We start from the raw sequence: 18,918 nt of genomic DNA on the forward strand, positions 1-18,918 counted from the left end.
CGCCGGATCGGATCGGAGAAATGCACGGAAATTCGTTACAACTGCATCGGACGGACGGTAGGACCAGAGGTATAATGATCCTTTTAGTTTTTTTTCTTTTTCTTTTTGAGAGACGGAAGGTTTATCCATTTAGTTGCTACTAGTTAGTCTCTTCTCGATCGATTCCCAGGGCGGCCCAAGGAGCCCTGCCCAACGCAACCAGGCCCAGATGAGATGGATCACCAGCACCATATAACAATATATCTATGAAATAATAATGGCGATATATTGCATCAATCAACAGTACTAATGCTGATCGCTTGTCCTAAGCATGCACATAACGCATTTGCCATCTCTGCTTCATTTGCATTTGCCATCTCTCCATCAGCAGTCCAAATTTGGACGCGAATAGCCAGCCATGTATTATGTATGTACAGCAGCCAGATCCAGAGACGGCTCAAATGCAAGGTGGTCTGGTTGCCGCCATTCCAACGATAAGATTTACATCAGGCTGCACAAAACACACAGATAATTTCAGACATAAGGCAACCCAAGACTCCTATAAAGCCATCATAGCAACGCCCACCCACCTTGCTCTGTTTTGTGTTCCAACAAGCTATCCCACCGGCCTCTCAGGATCTCATATGCTTCTGAACATGGAACACCAACCACGCGCGACCCACCATTGGTTGGAAGCTCCATCACCAACCCCAACCGCACAAGCGTCTCTATAGCCTTGTCAATCGGCATCTCAATCTACAAGTTAAATAAAAAAAAACCTCAATCCGTCATCATCTAAACATATCATGGGAAACAAGAGGGTACAAGAAAATACTGTTTTTCACCTTCGCCTTGAATTTCTCGTACATGAATTGCTCGCAGGTATCTCTGATGCTTGCACGCGATGACACCTGCATAGGAAAAGTCAAGACTAGTCAGTAACACAGATGGATACGAGTCGAGGTACCAAGCGCAAAGCATGCACTACCTGATACTTCTTTCTGCACAGCAACATAGCATAAACCAACAGTGCTTCTTTATACTGCACAAGACCAATCATTTAATGGGATTATTTCCCTCAAACAGCAAAACCCAAAATTGCAAATCATGCTTTGCCTGCTCAGGATGAATCTAACCTGTTGTTGCTCAGAAGCATCCAGAAGAAAGTAAATTGAACCAAACCCACTTGCTAATGTCTTCTCATACAACGTCTTATTCACAAGAAGCTGGGAAAGATATACAGTTAACTAAAGGGTCGTGTTGTAAAATAGAAAGAAAAAAAAAGCAAATTATTTACCTGGTATCTGTCCCGAGTCTGTTTGTAGCCTAGTGCTACACGGAACACAAGTATCAGCAGTGCACTAATAGCGATTATATCAAGGAGAAAAGCTGACCTGCATTACCATGGAAAAGGAAAAAATAACATACATTACTTTCTTAATTAAATAAGTGGTTCCATCAGCTACTGATACAAATCACATACTTACGGAGATGAGGCCAAACTCTCAAATTTGTAGTTGACAACGTATGCCAACAGACCTATTACAGTAGCTATGTCCAGCCTTACCTGTATTAAAAAAGAAAAAGGCTATTAACAAACCGAAGTGGACTAAAATAAAATAGTAACAAATTATACTCCTGCATTTGTAGAATTTATAAAGTGTTTACATGGGCAATGGGGAATGATAATAAAAAGATAAGTTCCATAGAGAATTACTGTATCTAGGATGCGGAAGGACAACTTCTTGTGGGGAAAAACCACCTGCAGACAAATTTTAGCATGATAGTTACTATGTCGCCACTTGCCAATGTGGTGAACAGCGTGCAGGTTTTTGAAAGCCATATCAGTACTAAAATAATTAAATAACTAGGAGTTTCTGGTCAATTTTCTCATTCTATTAGCTATGAAAGTTAATAGGTATTATAACTGTCCGGATATCAGAGGCTCAGGCACTTACTGGCAGATCTGGGATCGGAATCTTCTCATAAATTTTTAGTTGTAGCGGAAGCATCTCAGATTTATCCTTCTTTTCACTTTGAGCAGTTTCATCAGTATATAATAGGATCAACTCTTGGAATGCTGGTTCCTGTCAAAGAAAAGTTATGCATCTTCTTTGCAAATCTTGTGTACCGTAACATTGTTGTGGTTTAATGACACCCAAGTACAAACAGAACAGCAGGCAAATCATTCGATTGAAGATCAGTTCCTTATTTGCCATATGCAAAATTATTCAATCCCTTATTTGCTTGCCATCGATGCCTCAATGATACATGGGGCACCTGTGTCCATCCATGATAGTATCATGTCAGATTATTGGGACAATAGTTGTGTACATCCTGTGTCCTATTTGAAATGCATTTTTAGCTTTTGTTTTGATGTCCAAGGCACTTCATGGCCATATATGTGCACCTGCTCCTCTCCCCCCTCCCTCCCTCATGTGATGCAAGTATTTGGAGACGAGTCGGTTAGTAGAGACCTTAAGGAGTGGAATATTTCTAAAGAGGTAGCTTTGGATAGGAGCGCTTGGAGACTAGTTATCAACGTGCCTGAACCGTGACCTTTGTTTCTCTTGGGTTTCATCTCTAGCCTATCCCAACTTGCTTGGGACAAAAGGCTATGTTGTCTCTTGCATGTGATGTAAGTATTTGATCAAACAGTTATTGAACTAACACAGAAACCACTCTGCCTTCTTTGTGACAGCAACCGTATCAGTAAAAAAATGAGTGACCTGAAATCAACTTCCCACATACCTGAAGAGTGGACCTCCCAAATAAGATACGAAAAGAAACTTTCACTATCTCCCAAAAATTGTTGTTGCAAGATTCCCTGCTTGCAGGTTGCCATATATTTGCAAGGGTAATTCTTGGTAGAAAATTTGGCCTGAAGGGAAAGTTGGAATATACTTTATTATTAAGACAGTAAAAATCAACGGTCAAGCTATAGGATAACACAAGACAAGAAATTAACAAGAAAAATCTCCATTTTAATATAATTTTTTGGGGGGACAATTTTATTGTTGGTTGTAGCAAAAATTTTCCACATCTACAGAAAGAAACATTTGAAGGATAACAACAACATCTGTTGTGGCCTCGAAGGATGTGTGCAAATGAACAAGAGTGTGTGTGGACTAGCTTCAGAAATGTACACCTGAGCTGCATTAATTTGCACAAACTACTACTATTACCGAGACATGATATAGCATCCCTAAAGTGAAGAGAAAGACACATCTTCTTGGGGTCTAACCTCACATGTCCTTCAAGATGTTTAGTCTCATCATCAGTTTTTATCGTTGCTTCAGGCAGAGAAGGTATTAAGCCAGTCCATGTAAGCAGTCTCCTTAACAATCTACCACGAGGACCAACAGGTGATAGAATTCCTTCGTAACGAGACACCGCCCTTTGTGCAGCGATCCAAATAGGAACATCATCATCGGGTAACTGATCAGAACTAAGCTTGTCCCATGAAGAGTTTTCTATCAACAACAGTGAATTATCTGCGTAGGTTTGCTCTTTAAGCCAGTCTCTTAATTTATCGATCCAGATTTGAAATCCCTGGTTCCCTGTTGATCTTTTCAAAGCCTGCCATGAACTAAATAATCACATACAATTAGCCAACAGTTCGCAGGTACCCGCAAACACATTGACAGCTTTAGCGTCCCACAATCCATAAGAGTTCCGGAAATTGAACATAACATGAATGGCAATTCAGAACATGTTGCCTAGACGCTGTGAGAACTGCAGCACTCAAATTATTCCAGATGGTTCTGATAGCTGCTTGGATCAATTTGCAATAATCTAAGTGTGCATAGGAATAATGCTGAATATGATTTCATTCCATTGTACAAAGAACCAAAAGTACATGTAGTATAGTGTGCAACAATACCTCAGCTCTTAACACCATTTGTAGATGATCTGGGATATATGTTATTTTAGCATTGGAACCCACTTACAACTCTGTGTAGGTGTATTACATTACTCTAGCTACTAGGAGTTAAGGTTAATTGCATGGAAGGTCGACAAGAATACATATTGATGATCACGCACACGCATGTCTGGACAGAAAGACTGACTGACCTCGTTAAGCCATTTCCCTGGCTTTTTCAAGGGTTTGGAGAGGCTGAAGAATATATTCTGCAAGAGTTTTGATTGCAGGTAATCGAGTTTCTCAACTAATAGGAGCCCTTTCTGCCTCTCAGTAGCATACCCACGCCTGAAATAGTCGATGACAAGTTTTACCACGACAATTTGCTTTGTGCCTGTGCATCAGGAAGGAAGAAGAAAATGATCACCTGAATATTATTGCATTGGATTCAGCTGCCTTTTTCCAGTCAACATAAATCGGCAAGGTCAAGAGGTAGTCAGTGTTTAGGGCGTATGTCAAGAGCAAATCTTGTGCAGAGAGTTCTTCGAACTGAGCATTGCGTAGAAGGTTCATGAAGGAGCGCTGGAACTGAGTTGCAAAAGCAGCTCTTTTTTTTCCCCAAATACCCCAGGCACACAAGCAATCGATCATTAGCCAAGGCACACGAACATAATACTGTGTTAGACAACCAACTAGACTATCTATATATTCAATTCCATTTCTTGCTATTACCTGGTCTTGGAACCAGGTTCTGAGGTTAGTCCGAGCAGAGTTCTCAAGCCCAGGCTTCTGGTAAGGAATAATGTCCCGTCCTCTTGGGTGATGCCGAAAAAGCCAGAGGAGGTTTTGCCGTTGACGATGGCTTGGACGTCGGAGCTGTCCGTCTGATCGTCTTGGTCCTCCTGGTGGCGCTGCGTGAGCATGTAAGAGGTGCGCATCTCCTCGAGCATCCCCTTGTGCTCGGCGTGAAGGATGGCGTCCAAGCATCTGCACAGCACAAGCACAGGGAGATTGATGATTGCTTGGGATTTGTTCTGTCTGCAGCCGCCACATATATTATACATCCATAATAAGCATGTCAGAGCACCTGGCGCAGCGCTTAAAGTCTGCGGCGTCGGCTTCGGAGGGGAATTGGGAGAGGACCGCGTCGAGGAGGGCTGCCTTGGGGACGGCGATGTAGCGCTGGCGCGGCACGTGGATGCCGGGGATGCCCTTCCGATCCCTCTCCGGACCATCCTTGTTGAATTGTTGCTCGCCGTCTTCAGTGGTGGCCACGCCTTGGTCCGCACCCCAAGGATCGGAGTCGGAGCGGAGGGGCTCGAACTTGACGGCGGAGAGCTTGGCCGAGGAGCCGACGGAGCAGCGCGCGGCCGTGCAGCAGCAGGAGGAGGACGGGGAGGTCAGGGGGAAACTGTAGTAGGCGGCCGTGGAGAAGGAGAGCGGCACGGCGGCGGGCGGGCGGGCGCGCAGGAGGAGCATCGCTGCGGTGGCCGGCGGCGAGCTGGAGTCGAGTGGTGCTGGTGCCTGTTGGATAACGCCCGGCAAGAGCCCACGTGGCTGGTCGAAACGAAACCTCCTTTTCAATTCCTTCCTTTTGGGCCGGCCCGGCTCGGCCCACTTAACAACAAAAGCACTCCTGATAGATGTACAGACCGTCGAACTCCCCGTCTCAAAAAAAAAAAAAATCTCTCCCCGTCTCGCCGCCGCCGCCCGACCGCCGTCTCCGGCGACGCACCGGTACGCTTCTCCCTCCGGTCCCTCTGTCCCTTGTTCTGCTCTGCTCTGCCCTTCTGATAGAGTGCTGCTCATCGGCTTGCGGATCCCTACCCTAGGCCGTATGGATCCTTGCGCCTCCGGCCCCCTTCTCCTCCCCTCCCCGCGCTCTCCCTCTCCTCGGCCCTACTCCCCATGGGTGCCTGCCACCAGGCGGTAATCCTTCCTCCTCGATCTCCGTCCAGACTATGCTAGGTCACGACTGGTTCAGCCAGGACATCCTCCTCTAGTGGTTTGTCCATCTCTGTTGTCATATATCTGTCCACCGAGTATGTATGTCAAAATCTTTCGAAAAAAAATATGTATGTCAAATTGTTCTATACCCTCTTTATGTATGTATGTATGTTCCATAGTATGTTGTTCAGCTTCAAATCAATTGCAAATTGCATGTGGGCATGCCATGTTTGATTTGGGTGCAAATTCGGAAGTTCAGACATTCAATAGTAACCCCTTAAACTGGATCAGAAATTTCTTGGGACCCAAATTTCTTTCCTTGGGTCAAAACTCGTGTTTCCTGTTAATTTCCTTTGTCAGTAACTTACCACACCTTGTTATGTTCAGGTGTTCTATACTGCATCTAACTGTGTGCATCTCAATCTTGAGTGTCCTGCAGGACCTTATTCACACCTGATACAGGATTCATGAGCGCCACACCTGCAGCAAGCAGTAGCCTACAAGCAGCTCTCTCATACTGCGTTAAGCAAGTCCGCAGCTATGACTACCACCACTATCTGTGCCTTCTCCACCTGCCCCCAGCCATGCGCAAGGCTGCATTCACCTTTCGGGCCTTCAACGTCGAGACAGCAAAAGCCATGGACGTTGTGTCGGACCCTAAGACTGGCCTCATGCGCCTCCTCTGGTGGAAGGAAGTGATCGACAAGGTCTTTGCCAACAAGCTGGTTGAGCACCCCGTTGCCCAGGCACTCTCTTCGGTTATTTCGGAGCACAAGGTAAGCAAGCATTGGCTCAAGAGGTCTGTGGAGGCAAGGATAAATGACGCAAACGGTGATGAGGGTGCCATTCCTGAGACAAGTGCTGAGTTGGAGAGGTATGCTGAAGACACCCAGTCCACCATCCTTTACATGACGCTGCAGGCTGGTGGTATACAGTCCACTGTCGCTGATCACGCCGCCTCGCACATCGGCAAAGCCAGTGGTCTCTTGTTACTGCTCAAGGCACTGCCTCACCATGTAAATAAGCAAGGGGTGATTCCGTATATCCCAGCTAATATCGCCGAGGAGTGCGGCCTGCTTACACGGGATGGTGGCCGGTCGGAGGTCAGGATGGACGAGAGGCTGCCTGATGCAGTTTTCAAGGTTGCATCTGTTGCCGAGGCTCACCTGCACAGGGCACGGGACCTGGCCTCGTCTGTGCCAAGAGAGGCAATCCCAGTGCTCCTTCCAGCCTTGCCAGCCCAGGTCCTCCTAGATTCCCTGCGGAGATGTGAGTTCAATGTCTTTGATTCGCGGGTGTCGAGGGGAGTCCACGGGGTCTCTCCCCTGTGGTATCAGCTGAAGCTTAACTGGTATGCATGGCGAAACAAGTACTGAATCCAGCCATCTTTGTTCTTTGGAATGAACTGCTGGTTGTTGTTCCTTGTAGCAAAGCTTCCCTCATGGTTTTGCTGTAAGATTCAAGAAGATGAGCAGTGTGTGCTAATTGCTCCAACCGATCACCTTTGAGCATTCTTTTTTTTGCTTGCTGTACAATCTCCCACACACTGTTGGGAAGTTTTTGTTGTTTCCAGTACCGTTTTTACATGAAGCAGGTGAATCTGTGGTGTGTACTACTGGTACTGAGGATACGTTGCGCTTCTGGGCTCCTTTCACATTATGTGTATCCTTCGACATTTATTTTATGTTATGGCCATCTAGCCTTGCTAATTGATTATTATGCTCTGCAAGGCTTGCTTGAACGTTACGAATACAGTTTGTGATTTTCCCAATCGATTGAGGCTCCAGGAGTGGAGTCGGCCGGCGGCGGCTTAGCAGGACACAGGAGCAGGCGATTCTGCCTGTGATGTGATCGCGCTCCCCTACACAGCCTGCAGGGGCCGGATTGATGGAGATACATCCCTATGGGATTTAAAGTCGTGGCATCTGCTCTGCTGCCTGCAACAACAAAGTCGGCAAGAAACATGAAAAATCTGGCTGGAGCACCTACTCTGCAACATGATTCGTCAAGGTCAGGGAAATGAACGGCACCTGATCGTGTTACCTCTCTTGTTGTGTTGTCTAACCAGGTTGATCTCAACAAGCTCACCTACCAATCCCACGGTCATCTTCGGTGTCTGTCTCCTTCACCAGTTCTTTCTAAGGTAAGCATGCCAATACCACGTAAGGAGCCACCTGTTGGGTCAAACGATCAGTCTCTCACTTCTTGTGCCTACCACTAAATATGTCTTTGGCGAGGCTGCAATTAACTAGGTGCTATTGCTCTATTCTTGCTGCAATAAAAACTGCCAACTGTCAGGTGTATTACGGCTAATCAGCCACCTAAAACATCTACTATTCTCTTTGCTGCTCTTTTCTGCTTTCGTCATTTTTTCTCGATGACAGGAAATCACCATTACCATTTACTACTTTGCAGCCTATTCTGATGAGTAGCAAATTGTCCATGTAACTTTACTAGTTCACTGAAAGTTGTCTCAAAAAAAAGTCACGGAGCATATAACTGCTAAAGTGCTTAACATTCTGAGGCCTTCAAGAAATGAGCATGCATAAGCATGCATACTGACAAACCTGGAGTGCCATGGAACTATGGAACTGCTCTTAAACACTTGATCTGGAATCGAATAGACAGTTCGAACAAAACAATTACTTTTTTAATGCTTCTTATTTTGCTATAAATGCTAATATGAACTCAGAGGCACCAAGGAACCATTTGTTAGTAAAAAACAAACAACACTGGTTTAGTTGAGCACTGTTGTGATTAAATTCCTTTCAGGGCTCTGTTGCCTATAATTTGGAATATTTTTTTGAAAATATTTGTATATTCTTGCTTTACTATTTACAGCTTCCTTAGCCGTGATAGCATTAAAAATTAATTATGTGGTCAGGTCAATTTTATATTGCTGCTGGACTGGTCCAAGGTGTTGTTTTGTTGAAGCGTTATTTGAACTGCATATGGGCCATGGATAAGAACATATTGGTTAAATGAAGGTATAATAAATTCCGCATACTTAAGCGAATAACCTGCAGTAGAGCTCCACTGTTACCAAACACACCGAAAAATTAGTCGCAAAGTACTATTCTGCTTCTTATTTTACTTGTTTTTTTCCTTAAAACTGGAGATTTCACAGCATTTGAGCTCGAATTACTGGGCAAACAAACCCCTCGGAACTGGCAAATAAAAATTAGAAGTAGCAAACCTCCGATAGGTGCTTAGGACAAACACCTGTGCTGACGCTTGAAAGCAACTCAACATAGCCTTTTTTGCTTGTGCCCTTTATGCCTTTTTCTGAGCGTCTGGTCCCTGGTGGAGTAAACAGCAATCACTGATGGAAGAAGCATTGTCCCCTTGTAGGTTGTCCCCCAAGTGAGCTCCACACCGTATGCATGTTTGCTTCTGCCTCCAGAACTAGCTGCATTATTGTTGTTTCACTGTGGTTGCTTGTGGTTGCGGCTAGGGAATGGTATTCATGTGTGGCTGAGTCTATGCCCAACTCAACTCATGAGTGTATTTTTCTTGGTCCTGAGTGCTGCATACAGGTGCAGCTTAGTCATGCCATATCAATTCCAGGTAAGAGACACGCTGCAATCATTGTTGCATATGCAGCCACCGCAGTCGGCGGTAGGATTGGTGTTCCCAATCCCAGCGGCAGCACGCAAGTTTGGCCCTGCCATCTAGTGAAATTCTATCCAAAACCATTATAACTGCGTCTCCTATTTTTTTTTTGTTTAAAAAAACAGGGGTAGATTTCTGTAAACCCAACTGCAATTTATATCTAGTAGTTGTATGTGCCTTCGTTGCTCAATCCAAAAACCAAAGTATTTTCTAGAACTTCCCCCATGAGGCAGCACTGAAGAGTTTGCTTATTTCTTCAGGTTACATATTTGTTTTATTGGAAAAAACTATATCTGTTGTTCTTAGATGATAACTAGGCATGCATGGTTGCAATTTGTTATTTCTTACTTCATCAGCTTGGTCAAAGTTGGGAGGTGTGCATGAGAGAGGGGCCGTATGCTCATAAGTTCAATCATATATAGCACTAGCTTAGGAGTTGAGAGTTGAACACTAACATTGGTTTCAGAAATAAATAAAAAATGTTAAAACACTAGTAACAATCAGCATTTGGAAAGGATTGCTACTTTTCTAGGGCATCTGGCTTAACATAGCCACATCATCAGTTATAGAATAGATAGATTCAATTGAGCTTTTCCTCCCTTGTTTTGGATGATATATTTTTCCTTCTTGTGGACTGATATATAAATGAACTTTCCCGCATGATTCCTTGAATAAAATTCTTGATATATTTCACTTTGATCATTGTGCACATTGTGATGTTATATGCTGTTTTATAAATATGAGTGAAGCATTTCCATTTTATAAATATTGAGGGGTCCATGTCTTTGTTCTTTTGCAGCCCAATGATTCTATTCATTTCTGAGATAGGCAGAATAGTAAGATTGTTTTCCTTTCAAGAAAAGAACTGGTGGAAATAATAGATCAATGTTGTTATATTTGTTTTGGTAGCTCATGGGTCTTGGTCCATGGATGACATCATACATACTTTCTCCAGCGTGGAATGAACACAATAATGAAGCAAGTACAAGGAGCTCTTTTTCCTTGGTCGCATATCTTTCTTTTTAGTTTCTTATATGCATGTCCTGGGCATTCTTTCAATTCACTACTCACTACTACAGATTCATTTTCACCGCCGACATGTAGTTAGGGTCGGCGGTGAAAATCGTTTTTACCGCCGGTCCTATTCCCCACTGCACCCAACTGATCTAGGGCCGGCGGTGAAATATTTCACTACTAGAAAAATGCCTTAAGTCACCGGTTGCAGGTGCCATTTGGTACCGGTTTTTTGAACCGGTACCCCGAAAGTGGTACCAAAGGCTCGAGCCTTTGGTACCGGGAGCCTTTGGTACCAGGTAAATTAACCGGTACCTAAGGCCTCCAAAATTCACGAAAAATATTCTCTTTGGCTGGGATTTGAACTCGCGACCTCTAGCCTTGCGCGTTGCTCCTTTACCATCTCAGCTACACAGTTCTTCTGATTGAGAAGGAGATGCTTTCCTTTTGAAGTAACCCATGGATGAGTCTAAGGTACCGGTTGACCAACCGGTACCTAAGGCTCGTCTAAAGGTACCGGTTGGTGGTACCACCCGGTACTAATATAAAAGTTACCACCCGGTACCTATGGAGAGCCTTAGGTACCGGTTGATAATACCAACCGGTACCTAAGGCTCATTCAAAGATTTCATCCACCCCAAAAGTACCGGTATGGAGATGAACCGGTACCTATGCTCATAGGTACCGGTTCATCTCCATACCGGTACTTTTGGGGTGGACCTAAGACTTGTTTTCTAGTAGTGTTTTCACCGCCGGTCCCTTAAGAACCGGCGGTGAAAATGTTGGCGCTGAAAATATTTTCTATAGTAGTGAGTGCATGTGCATCTATCTATATGTGTAACGTAGCGTCTATTAGCTTCTTATATGCATGTCCCACAATATGATGGAATCCTTTTTAATATTGTTTGTTTGGTTGGGAATAAGATTGACACATGAATGATTGTACATGCAGTGTGAAAACTGCAGATGTGTATGGCGGATTAACTAGAGATTTAGAAGCGCTGTGAGCAGAAATGATGGGGTCTCACATGAGGGCTTTCACGCAGGCATCATGTTATCTTCTTCTACAAACAAACATCCCCTCCCCTTCTCTTTCTCTCTCCATGTACTTAATTATACCCACTTCGATGCCCCCTCTCATCTCATCCTCCATCGATCTCATTCATGCAAGCTGCTGCCTGCCTGGTTACCAACACCCCTGCCTTTTTCCATACCTTCTCTGTTCTCTCTACCCTCATACACGCGCAAATAATTCCTTCATATTGTGGTTGCCTTTTTTCCTCTCGGACTGTAGCCACTGACATGCAGGCCCGTATGTATCCCATCATACCATGTAGTATACACAGCTAGGTAGTAGTTGAGAGATGTGATGCCGCAGGCCATGCTTTTCTGGAGTGTGCAATGCTTGCATTATATTGCTTGAAGAGAGTGTGTCGGCATGGCCGGCTTGCAGTCAGGTGTATGTGGGGCTTGCACTATATAAGCCGGAAGCTCGATCAGTTGGTGGGAGGCATGCAATGCATACATCCATGTCTTCTTTGCTGCTCCTATGCATATGCTTGCTATCTTTAATCTCTTAAAGCAACGGCCAGGAAGCATTGCCCTTGGATCCCTGCATTGGTACCACTCCTTCAGACGTGTCGCTATCATCCGTTATCTCTAGCTCTCTCCTGTAATCTTGTCATCCGGCTTGTGCTTGCTCCACGTAATCCCTGTGGGCCATGATCACCAGTGTGTTCTCTGTGGTAGGTGAGTTAATGTTACTGTTATTACCATTTTTTTCACCTAATATTTGGAAACTTGGCATTTTTTTCACCTTAACTGTTCTCTAGATAGACATTTATTTACTGGTCAACTTGGTATACGACAGAGTGAGTCGTCTGTGCTATCATTCTATATATCCCTTTGAAAAGAATTGTTATGCCTTTGCTTGTCCAAGTACTTCTTGTATTGATGCTCATGGCATGTGTTTATAACTACATATATGATGAAACCGAGTTTTAGTTAGTTTCCATTCTTTGGCCTGATGATATGTTCGATCTGGACAAGTTTTTACATGCATGTGCCCTTTAGTCTTCTTCATATCGTTTCTTATTAAGCATCCTACTCTAGGTATCAATTAGTTGCCTGCTATAATACTCCTGTCCAGTTCTGCCTTACCAATTATGATCTTGTCCGTTGCATCATATCATATATATATATAGTCGTTATACTGTAATTGAGGTCTACACATCCTCAGTGATTCCTTAAGCAGTTACTCCAGACCAGGGCGCGCACACACACCTGTGTGAGAGTGTGATGATCTGTGATAGAGTCCCTTGTTGATGTGATTATCGGTGTTAATTTTGATAGAACATAGCCACCGTAAGTACTGTTATCCGAGAAGTTTCGAATGATGGTGCCACTAATATCCTGGCCTGAAATTTGTTCCTCATTAATTGCAGATAGTGGATGAAGTTTAGGCTCTACGTAACACATGTATAACCTTCGGACTCAGATACAGCAAGTCATAGCTGATCTGCTTTGAAGCCCTGAACACACGTTATCCAAGAAAACTTTTCCAAAAGAGTTATTCAAGCAAACTAGTTGCAATGTATTCAAATGTAACGTAAAAAAACATGTCTCAGTATATTTTTCGTTCATATATACATATAGCCTTCTTTCTAGAAAAATAAGAATTAGGCACATGTATTCTGCGTTTTTTTAGATGTTAGTTAATTAGTCCTGTGTGTGTTCTTATAAATAGAACGAACGAGGAGTTATCAGTAAATGAGTTGGTCCCTGATAATAGACTGTAGAATAAATGGATTCATATTCACATCCCATACAAATTGACAATGCAAGAATGATTGTTCACCCTTCCAATTCGGATCACATATAGGAAATTATTAGTCATATCCTTCAAATTCTTGCTTTATTAAGAATTGATTTAGTCCAACAGCTAACTTGCGCGCACACACTTTTGATATATTTCCAACATTTTTTCTACATAGAACTTTTTTACTTTCATATTAGAAAAAGATGATGCAAAGTATTAGAAGTATATAGTGGTACATGTATGAACATCTTATTATATATCACTAGCACGGTGTCATGCATTGCTACGTGTAATATAAATTTTACCCGGACCTACGTGAGACCAACTATGTGCTCTTTCACTCATGTGTTGTGACCGGACGAGGCATTGATTGTCTAGGTTTTGATTGGGATTCCAATTGATTTGTCCGGATTCCGATTAACGGATGAAGGAATCATTGCTTGCTTTAGAAATAGTAGAGATAGAGATAGATATATGTAGTTGGTCAAGTGTACTGAAATTTTTTTAGGAGTAATGATGCTACAGCTCTGCGAAAATAATTCATATAACTCCACAATATCGTTTGAGATTTAGAATGCATGTCTTTTTTGCATCATCTCTCTCTCTCTCTCTCTCTCTTTCTAACCACGGCACTTTAGGGATTTCATATTATCTAATAATAACTTGCCATAATAGTATTCCACTTAAAGGAAAAAAAGTGATGCCAAAAGTACATTATATAGAATCACAGCAAAATACAAATATGTAATATGGTTAATTTGTTGATAGATCTTACTATCACATAACTGAAATAGTGTCACCTATTACAAATCATGATTCATGAAGCATCTGAGTTCTCCATGACCTTATTTCATATAAAACACAGTATTCAGTACAACATCCTGAAACGCATATATAATAAGTACGTAGTACAATGATACACATCTCAATACTTATATATTTACACGTAATTCCGGAGATCAAATTACTTAGCTGTCCAATTGTTCCGATATAATAATCATCATTATTGTAGATCTTAAGATAATATTTCTATATGAGGTATTATGTTTGATTAATTGCATCATCACTTCCATGGATCAACTTGGGTGCTGGATGTTGACGTTGACGCATAGTCAGTAGCCACCTCTTGCTTCTCATTGACCTGAATAATATCTCCTTCGTCAGTATAATCTACACCCTTTGTTGCATCATGACTAAGTTGAGATGCAACAAACTTGTCTAGAACTCTCCAATCGGTGACTTGGTCGACTGCATCATCCATGAGCTGAACATGCTGGTGAGCATGGTGGTGCAAATTTATTTGATGATCTGGTGAGACCAACAAGGAATGGAGGGAAGGACTCTCTAGCTCGTGAGGAATGGTGTTGAGAACATGATGGCTTGACATTTGGAATTGTAGCTTCAGCTCCCTCTTGTAGGTGTTGTTCAGCATTTGGAGGTGCTGTTCTTGCAGCTGTGACATGGCGTGATGTGGCGGCATTCTGTTCATGGGGGAGTTAAGGTCATGCATGAAGGGTCCATCCTCATCAACATACCAGCATGGTGCATCATGGTCTGATTCTCTTCTTGTTGTTGGTAGTCGCTTTTTGAACACCCTACATACTACCCATCCTTCTTCCTGAAATACAGACGGTGCATGTTGAAAATGTAATTAGTAATTTAGTAGAATTTGCTATGCACTTAGACATAATATATATCTAGAGGATGCATAGGAAAAATTATTCACCTAGAAAAACTAAAATGACTAATAATTTGGGATGGAGGGAGTAGTATGCAGTTGACTTAGAGCAGTCCTATTTTTAGGATGAACGTTGAGATGCAATAAGCTTGAGTAGACTGTATCCTTGGAAAGTAATACTGTCGGTGGTCATTTTTGTTCATGATATTCTGATATGCAGGTAAAGCTGGTTGCAATGATCGAGTAACGACGACAACTGAGAACTGCATGGCTATCAGCTGGGTACTAAAGGGGAGATGTGGCAAAGAATTGATCGGTACACAGAATATAATGACCATTGAGACCAATATGACATTTTAGGATTCGCATTTTGAACTCTTTATGCATGTTGTGTAATGTATTTTGAACATTGCTTATATGATAAATAGATAGATAAATAAATAAAAGATCAATGACTTGCCTGCGGAGGGCTATTCTCATTGGTTTCAAGGCGGTATTCGTGCATGATCCAGTCGGACTTGTGGCCGTTGGGAGCCCTGCCCTTGTAATACACCAGGGTCTTCCTCATGCCCACCAGCTGCCGCTGCTTGTTGGCGTAGATCGGTTTGTCCCTGCCAGTGGCCTTCCAAAACCCGGCAGCGGTGGCCCGGTTGGTCCGGGTGCCAGTCGGGTATTTCTTGTCCTTGTGGCTGAAGAAGTACCACTCATTCTGCTCTTCCTCGCCAGGTCCTCCCAACCTGCACTTCTCTGCAGTATGCATGCATCGATATATATGGTACACAAATTAATTGTGTATGAGAATATATAATGTATGTAATTGAGACACTAGATCGTATATATGATAGATATGATCAGGTAATTAATAATAATATAATGTATGCAGTAACGATTACCAATGACTGACCTTGGAGATCCCATGGCTCTATCTTGTAAAGATCTACATCTTTGATGACGTTGAGATCAATCCTTCTCGAGGCCACCTTCTTTCTGAGGTAGTAGTCCACAAGCTCTTCGTCGGTCGGGTGGAACCGAAAACCTGGAGGAACTAGCTGCTGCGTCGTCTGTGCTTGTGTGCTGCTCATACCCATCTATATATTGACCGACAGGCTGGGATCTATTGATCAATGTAATCTGAAATTATTAATAGATTAGAAGGCGTTAGACGATTGATCTCAGATCATGAATTCATGTTTTGTATCAAGCTAAGCTAGCTATAATATCTAGCTAGACCACACAACCCGGCCTGCCATCCAGGTGCAATTGATGAATGCATATGCGTACCATCATAATTTTAACTTAACCTAGCAGAGGATCGGACGCATGCGATAATAATAATGGACAGGTAAAAAGTAATACTCGAAGCAAGCATGATGATTTGCAGTAGTGACGCATGCACTAATGGCCTCAATGCATGCATGTGATGTATATATGTGGTGCTGAGCAGCTGAGCATCACCCACTCATTACTCTTTGTGGAATGTTCCCCTGCTGCTGCTGCTGCTGCTGAAAGCTTCTCTCATCATACATGTCCTGCAGGCCCTCCCTAGTGCAGGCTGCTGGCTGGTCTCTATATGATCACTAGATGTATGCATGATGTGCATAGTGTATTTCATCCCCCTTGCATTGGGGTCTCCATCAACGATTCCACTAAAGTACGTGTGGCACTCACGCATTGCATCTATGCATGATCGTATGTGCTAGCTGGTGACATCTAAGTAACCATCATTTTCGTTCTGCTCAATGTAGAATAGGGTGGATATATTGATTAATTTGAACCGATTTATGTTCGGATCAGTTATTGCGCATACCATTGATATGGATTAATTAATATAGTATAGTATAGTACTATACTAATGTGTACACTGTACGACTTGTACAAAAGATCTTGTGGCATGTATGATTATTATCTCTCATAAGAGAACATATGCACTATATTTTTCTTGTAGAGATGGATACTATATATTCTGTCCACATCGAGTACAATTTTTTCATCACACCATCCAGCATAATGTATAGGGCACAGTGGGAGAGAGACAAATTAAATGTGAAACAAAACTCCTATAGAAATTATATGCCGCGTATACCCCACACATGCCTAAAACAGGCAGGGATTCTTTCATTTGTCTGATAGTTAGAATAACACCGCCAAGGTTTTTTCCATAATATAAATAAATGAAATCAAATTAGACTTTGATGCACTTAAGGTAACAATGGTAAATGGTTTTGATTTCAAACTTGGCGTAGCAAAAAATTATATATGTATTATTCATACTTGTATTCTACATACTACTGATTAGTACTCGTCGTGCAACCTAGCTAATAATCTGGCCCTTTCGAAAATATGTCTAGAAGACAAAATCATTGCAGCACTGCTTGTATGTTATGACTTATGACCCCAATTGTGTGTGTGTGTGTTTCGTAGACTGTACGTTATAACAAAAAACAGTTTATTTCCAGATATCAAGACGAGACTATTTGTATATGTACATTTGAATTTGAATTGAGAGAGATGTATAGATCGATATAGATAATATATATCATATTCATATCGTAAATATATATATATAGTCCTATATATATCTCTAGGGTTCTAACTAATTAAATCAAGGTCTTATATATGCCTGAATATAATGCAACCCGGCCGTGAGATCCAACATACAAAGTATAGAACAAGATCGTCACAGAATAAATCTGGAGAGAGAGAGAGAGAGAGAGAGCTGTGTGTATACCTTTCTTTGATCTTAGTTGGAATCCGAATCAGAGAGATGTGATGAAACCTTGTACAAATGCAGAAGATCTAGCTTGCTAGCTGCAGCTATATATAGTACATAGAGCCAGGAGACAGAAATGAAGAACCTTTTCTGATCTTCCTTCTCCCTGTCTTTTGGTTGCTCTGTGTATTCTCTCTAGCTCCCTCCCTCTTTCTCTCTCTAGGTCACTATCTGGATCAGATCCCAAGAAGAATGTCACAGATAGATACGAGTACAAGAACAAGAGGATCAGCACAAGAAATGAAGAAATCACAAGTCAGAGATCGATTGATGAACCGATCGAATAGTAGTAGTTTAGGTTGAACTCACAGCATATATATGTAGCATGAGGTATGATACCTACCTTGCTATAGCAGGCAAGAGTTCATCGATCTGCATGAGCTATGCATACAAACTCCCTTGTTCCTCTTCCCTTCCTCCTCGTAGCCTAGCCTAGCTAGCACACAGAGAGAGAGGAGAAGGGAGGAGAGAGGGAGGGAGGGCGGCTGCCGTGTGCAGATCGGGAACGGGAACGGGGGGACGAACGGGGTTGACGAGATCAAACTAAATGCAGAGAACGGGATTGATGGAAATGTTAAAAGGAAACCAATGCAAGTGGAGGCCGCCCTAGCCTGATGAAAGAGAGTATAAAGAAACAGCTAGATAGCAGAGATAGATCGACGAGCGAGCTCACAATCTATCTATGGTGGCCGTGAATATCGATCAGAGGCAATTAATGATCAACAAAGTGAGAGATGATCGACGAGGAAGAAGAAGAGCTTGCTAGCCAGGGTACGGCGGAGAGAGAGAGAGAGAGAGAGAGAGAGAGAGAGAGAGAGAGAGAGAGAGAGAGAGAGAGAGAGAGAGAGAGAGAGAGAGAGAGAGAGAGAGAGAGTAGGATAGATGGAGATGGAGCAAGGTGCTGCGTGGAGGCCGGGCTGAGGAGACGTAGGAGAACAGCGACCTTATTGTCTAGTCGTCCCGGCCTCGAGGTGGGACCCTAGGTCACACGCAAAAAACTAGCTAAAGGCCGGCCCGGCCGACCAGCACCAAACAAATCCCCTATCCACTGCCTCGCGCCATCATTCCTTCTTCCTTCCCATCATCAACCTCTTTTCCTCCTTCCTCCTTTTTCTTTCCCACTTTGCAATGCAATACTTCATTCAACTCGGCTCATCACTAGATCGATCATCTTCCTCCCAAATCAAGGCTGCCCTCCTGAATGGTGTAATTAGATCGTAATTGCTAGGCAAGGCATG

General features: G+C 42.9%; 3 protein-coding genes across 8 annotated transcripts; 1 reads left to right on the forward strand and 2 right to left on the reverse strand.

The window, feature by feature from the left end:
* Positions 1-229: 229 nt before the first annotated feature.
* On the reverse strand, positions 230-5,394 carry LOC120669562. 4 transcript variants are annotated; one of them, XM_039949347.1, is made up of 15 exons: positions 4,929-5,392; positions 4,574-4,828; positions 4,269-4,448; positions 4,054-4,189; positions 3,224-3,558; positions 2,731-2,860; positions 1,938-2,066; positions 1,697-1,741; positions 1,467-1,546; positions 1,277-1,373; positions 1,116-1,205; positions 968-1,021; positions 825-890; positions 570-735; positions 230-490 (listed from the first exon to the last, which is right to left on the reverse strand). In XM_039949347.1, the coding sequence occupies exons 1-15, from the start codon at positions 5,318-5,320 to the stop codon at positions 486-488; spliced, it is 2,160 nt and encodes a 719-aa protein (XP_039805281.1). In that variant the 5' UTR covers positions 5,321-5,392; the 3' UTR covers positions 230-485. The 4 variants fall into 4 exon arrangements, 2 of the variants coding, with proteins under 2 accessions (XP_039805281.1, XP_039805280.1); XR_005672698.1 differs by having other exon boundaries at positions 1,463-1,546; positions 4,054-4,448; positions 4,929-5,393; XM_039949346.1 differs by having other exon boundaries at positions 230-735; positions 4,929-5,394.
* Positions 5,395-5,482: 88 nt separating this feature from the next.
* Positions 5,483-7,504, forward strand: LOC120669564 (NADH dehydrogenase (ubiquinone) complex I, assembly factor 6-like). Of its 2 annotated transcripts, XM_039949348.1 has the most exons (3): positions 5,510-5,578; positions 5,674-5,770; positions 6,228-7,504. In XM_039949348.1, exons 2-3 carry the CDS (start codon positions 5,679-5,681, stop codon positions 7,162-7,164), a joined length of 1,029 nt encoding a protein of 342 aa, XP_039805282.1. In that variant the 5' UTR covers positions 5,510-5,578; positions 5,674-5,678; the 3' UTR covers positions 7,165-7,504. The 2 variants fall into 2 exon arrangements, with proteins under 2 accessions (XP_039805283.1, XP_039805282.1); XM_039949349.1 differs by lacking the exon at positions 5,674-5,770 and having other exon boundaries at positions 5,483-5,578.
* A 6,595-nt stretch (positions 7,505-14,099) lies between these two features.
* Positions 14,100-18,549, reverse strand: LOC120670914 (NAC domain-containing protein 105-like). 2 transcript variants are annotated; one of them, XM_039951106.1, is made up of 5 exons: positions 18,024-18,549; positions 17,639-17,851; positions 15,815-16,024; positions 15,371-15,657; positions 14,100-14,850 (listed from the first exon to the last, which is right to left on the reverse strand). In XM_039951106.1, the coding sequence occupies exons 3-5, from the start codon at positions 15,996-15,998 to the stop codon at positions 14,296-14,298; spliced, it is 1,026 nt and encodes a 341-aa protein (XP_039807040.1). In that variant the 5' UTR covers positions 15,999-16,024; positions 17,639-17,851; positions 18,024-18,549; the 3' UTR covers positions 14,100-14,295. The 2 variants fall into 2 exon arrangements, with proteins under 2 accessions (XP_039807040.1, XP_039807039.1); XM_039951105.1 differs by having other exon boundaries at positions 15,815-16,041; positions 18,024-18,548.
* Between the last annotated feature and the right edge of the window lie 369 nt (positions 18,550-18,918).

The sequence above is a fragment of the Panicum virgatum genome, chromosome 4N (assembly GCF_016808335.1).
Source record: "Panicum virgatum strain AP13 chromosome 4N, P.virgatum_v5, whole genome shotgun sequence".
NCBI lineage: Eukaryota > Viridiplantae > Streptophyta > Magnoliopsida > Poales > Poaceae > Panicum > Panicum virgatum.

Bases quoted from the DNA above. Each gene is read 5' to 3' on its own strand.
- LOC120669562 (XM_039949346.1), bottom strand. From the start codon at position 5,320: ATGCTCCTCCTGCGCGCCCGCCCGCCCGCCGCCGTGCCGCTCTCCTTC. The intron at 4,449-4,573 runs GTAATAGCAAGA...GGGAAAAAAAAG, and splicing joins GAACCTGGTTCCAAGACCAG to AGCTGCTTTTGCAACTCAGT. The intron at 891-967 runs GTAGTGCATGCT...TTTCCTATGCAG, and splicing joins TGTGCAGAAAGAAGTATCAG to GTGTCATCGCGTGCAAGCAT.
- LOC120669564 (XM_039949348.1), top strand. From the start codon at position 5,679: ATGGATCCTTGCGCCTCCGGCCCCCTTCTCCTCCCCTCCCCGCGCTCT. The intron at 5,771-6,227 runs GTAATCCTTCCT...AGTGTCCTGCAG, and splicing joins TGGGTGCCTGCCACCAGGCG to GACCTTATTCACACCTGATA.
- LOC120670914 (XM_039951106.1), bottom strand. From the start codon at position 15,998: ATGGGTATGAGCAGCACACAAGCACAGACGACGCAGCAGCTAGTTCCT. The intron at 15,658-15,814 runs GTCAGTCATTGG...TGCATACTGCAG, and splicing joins AGAGCCATGGGATCTCCAAG to AGAAGTGCAGGTTGGGAGGA. The intron at 14,851-15,370 runs GCAAGTCATTGA...TCTGTATTTCAG, and splicing joins ATGAGAATAGCCCTCCGCAG to GAAGAAGGATGGGTAGTATG.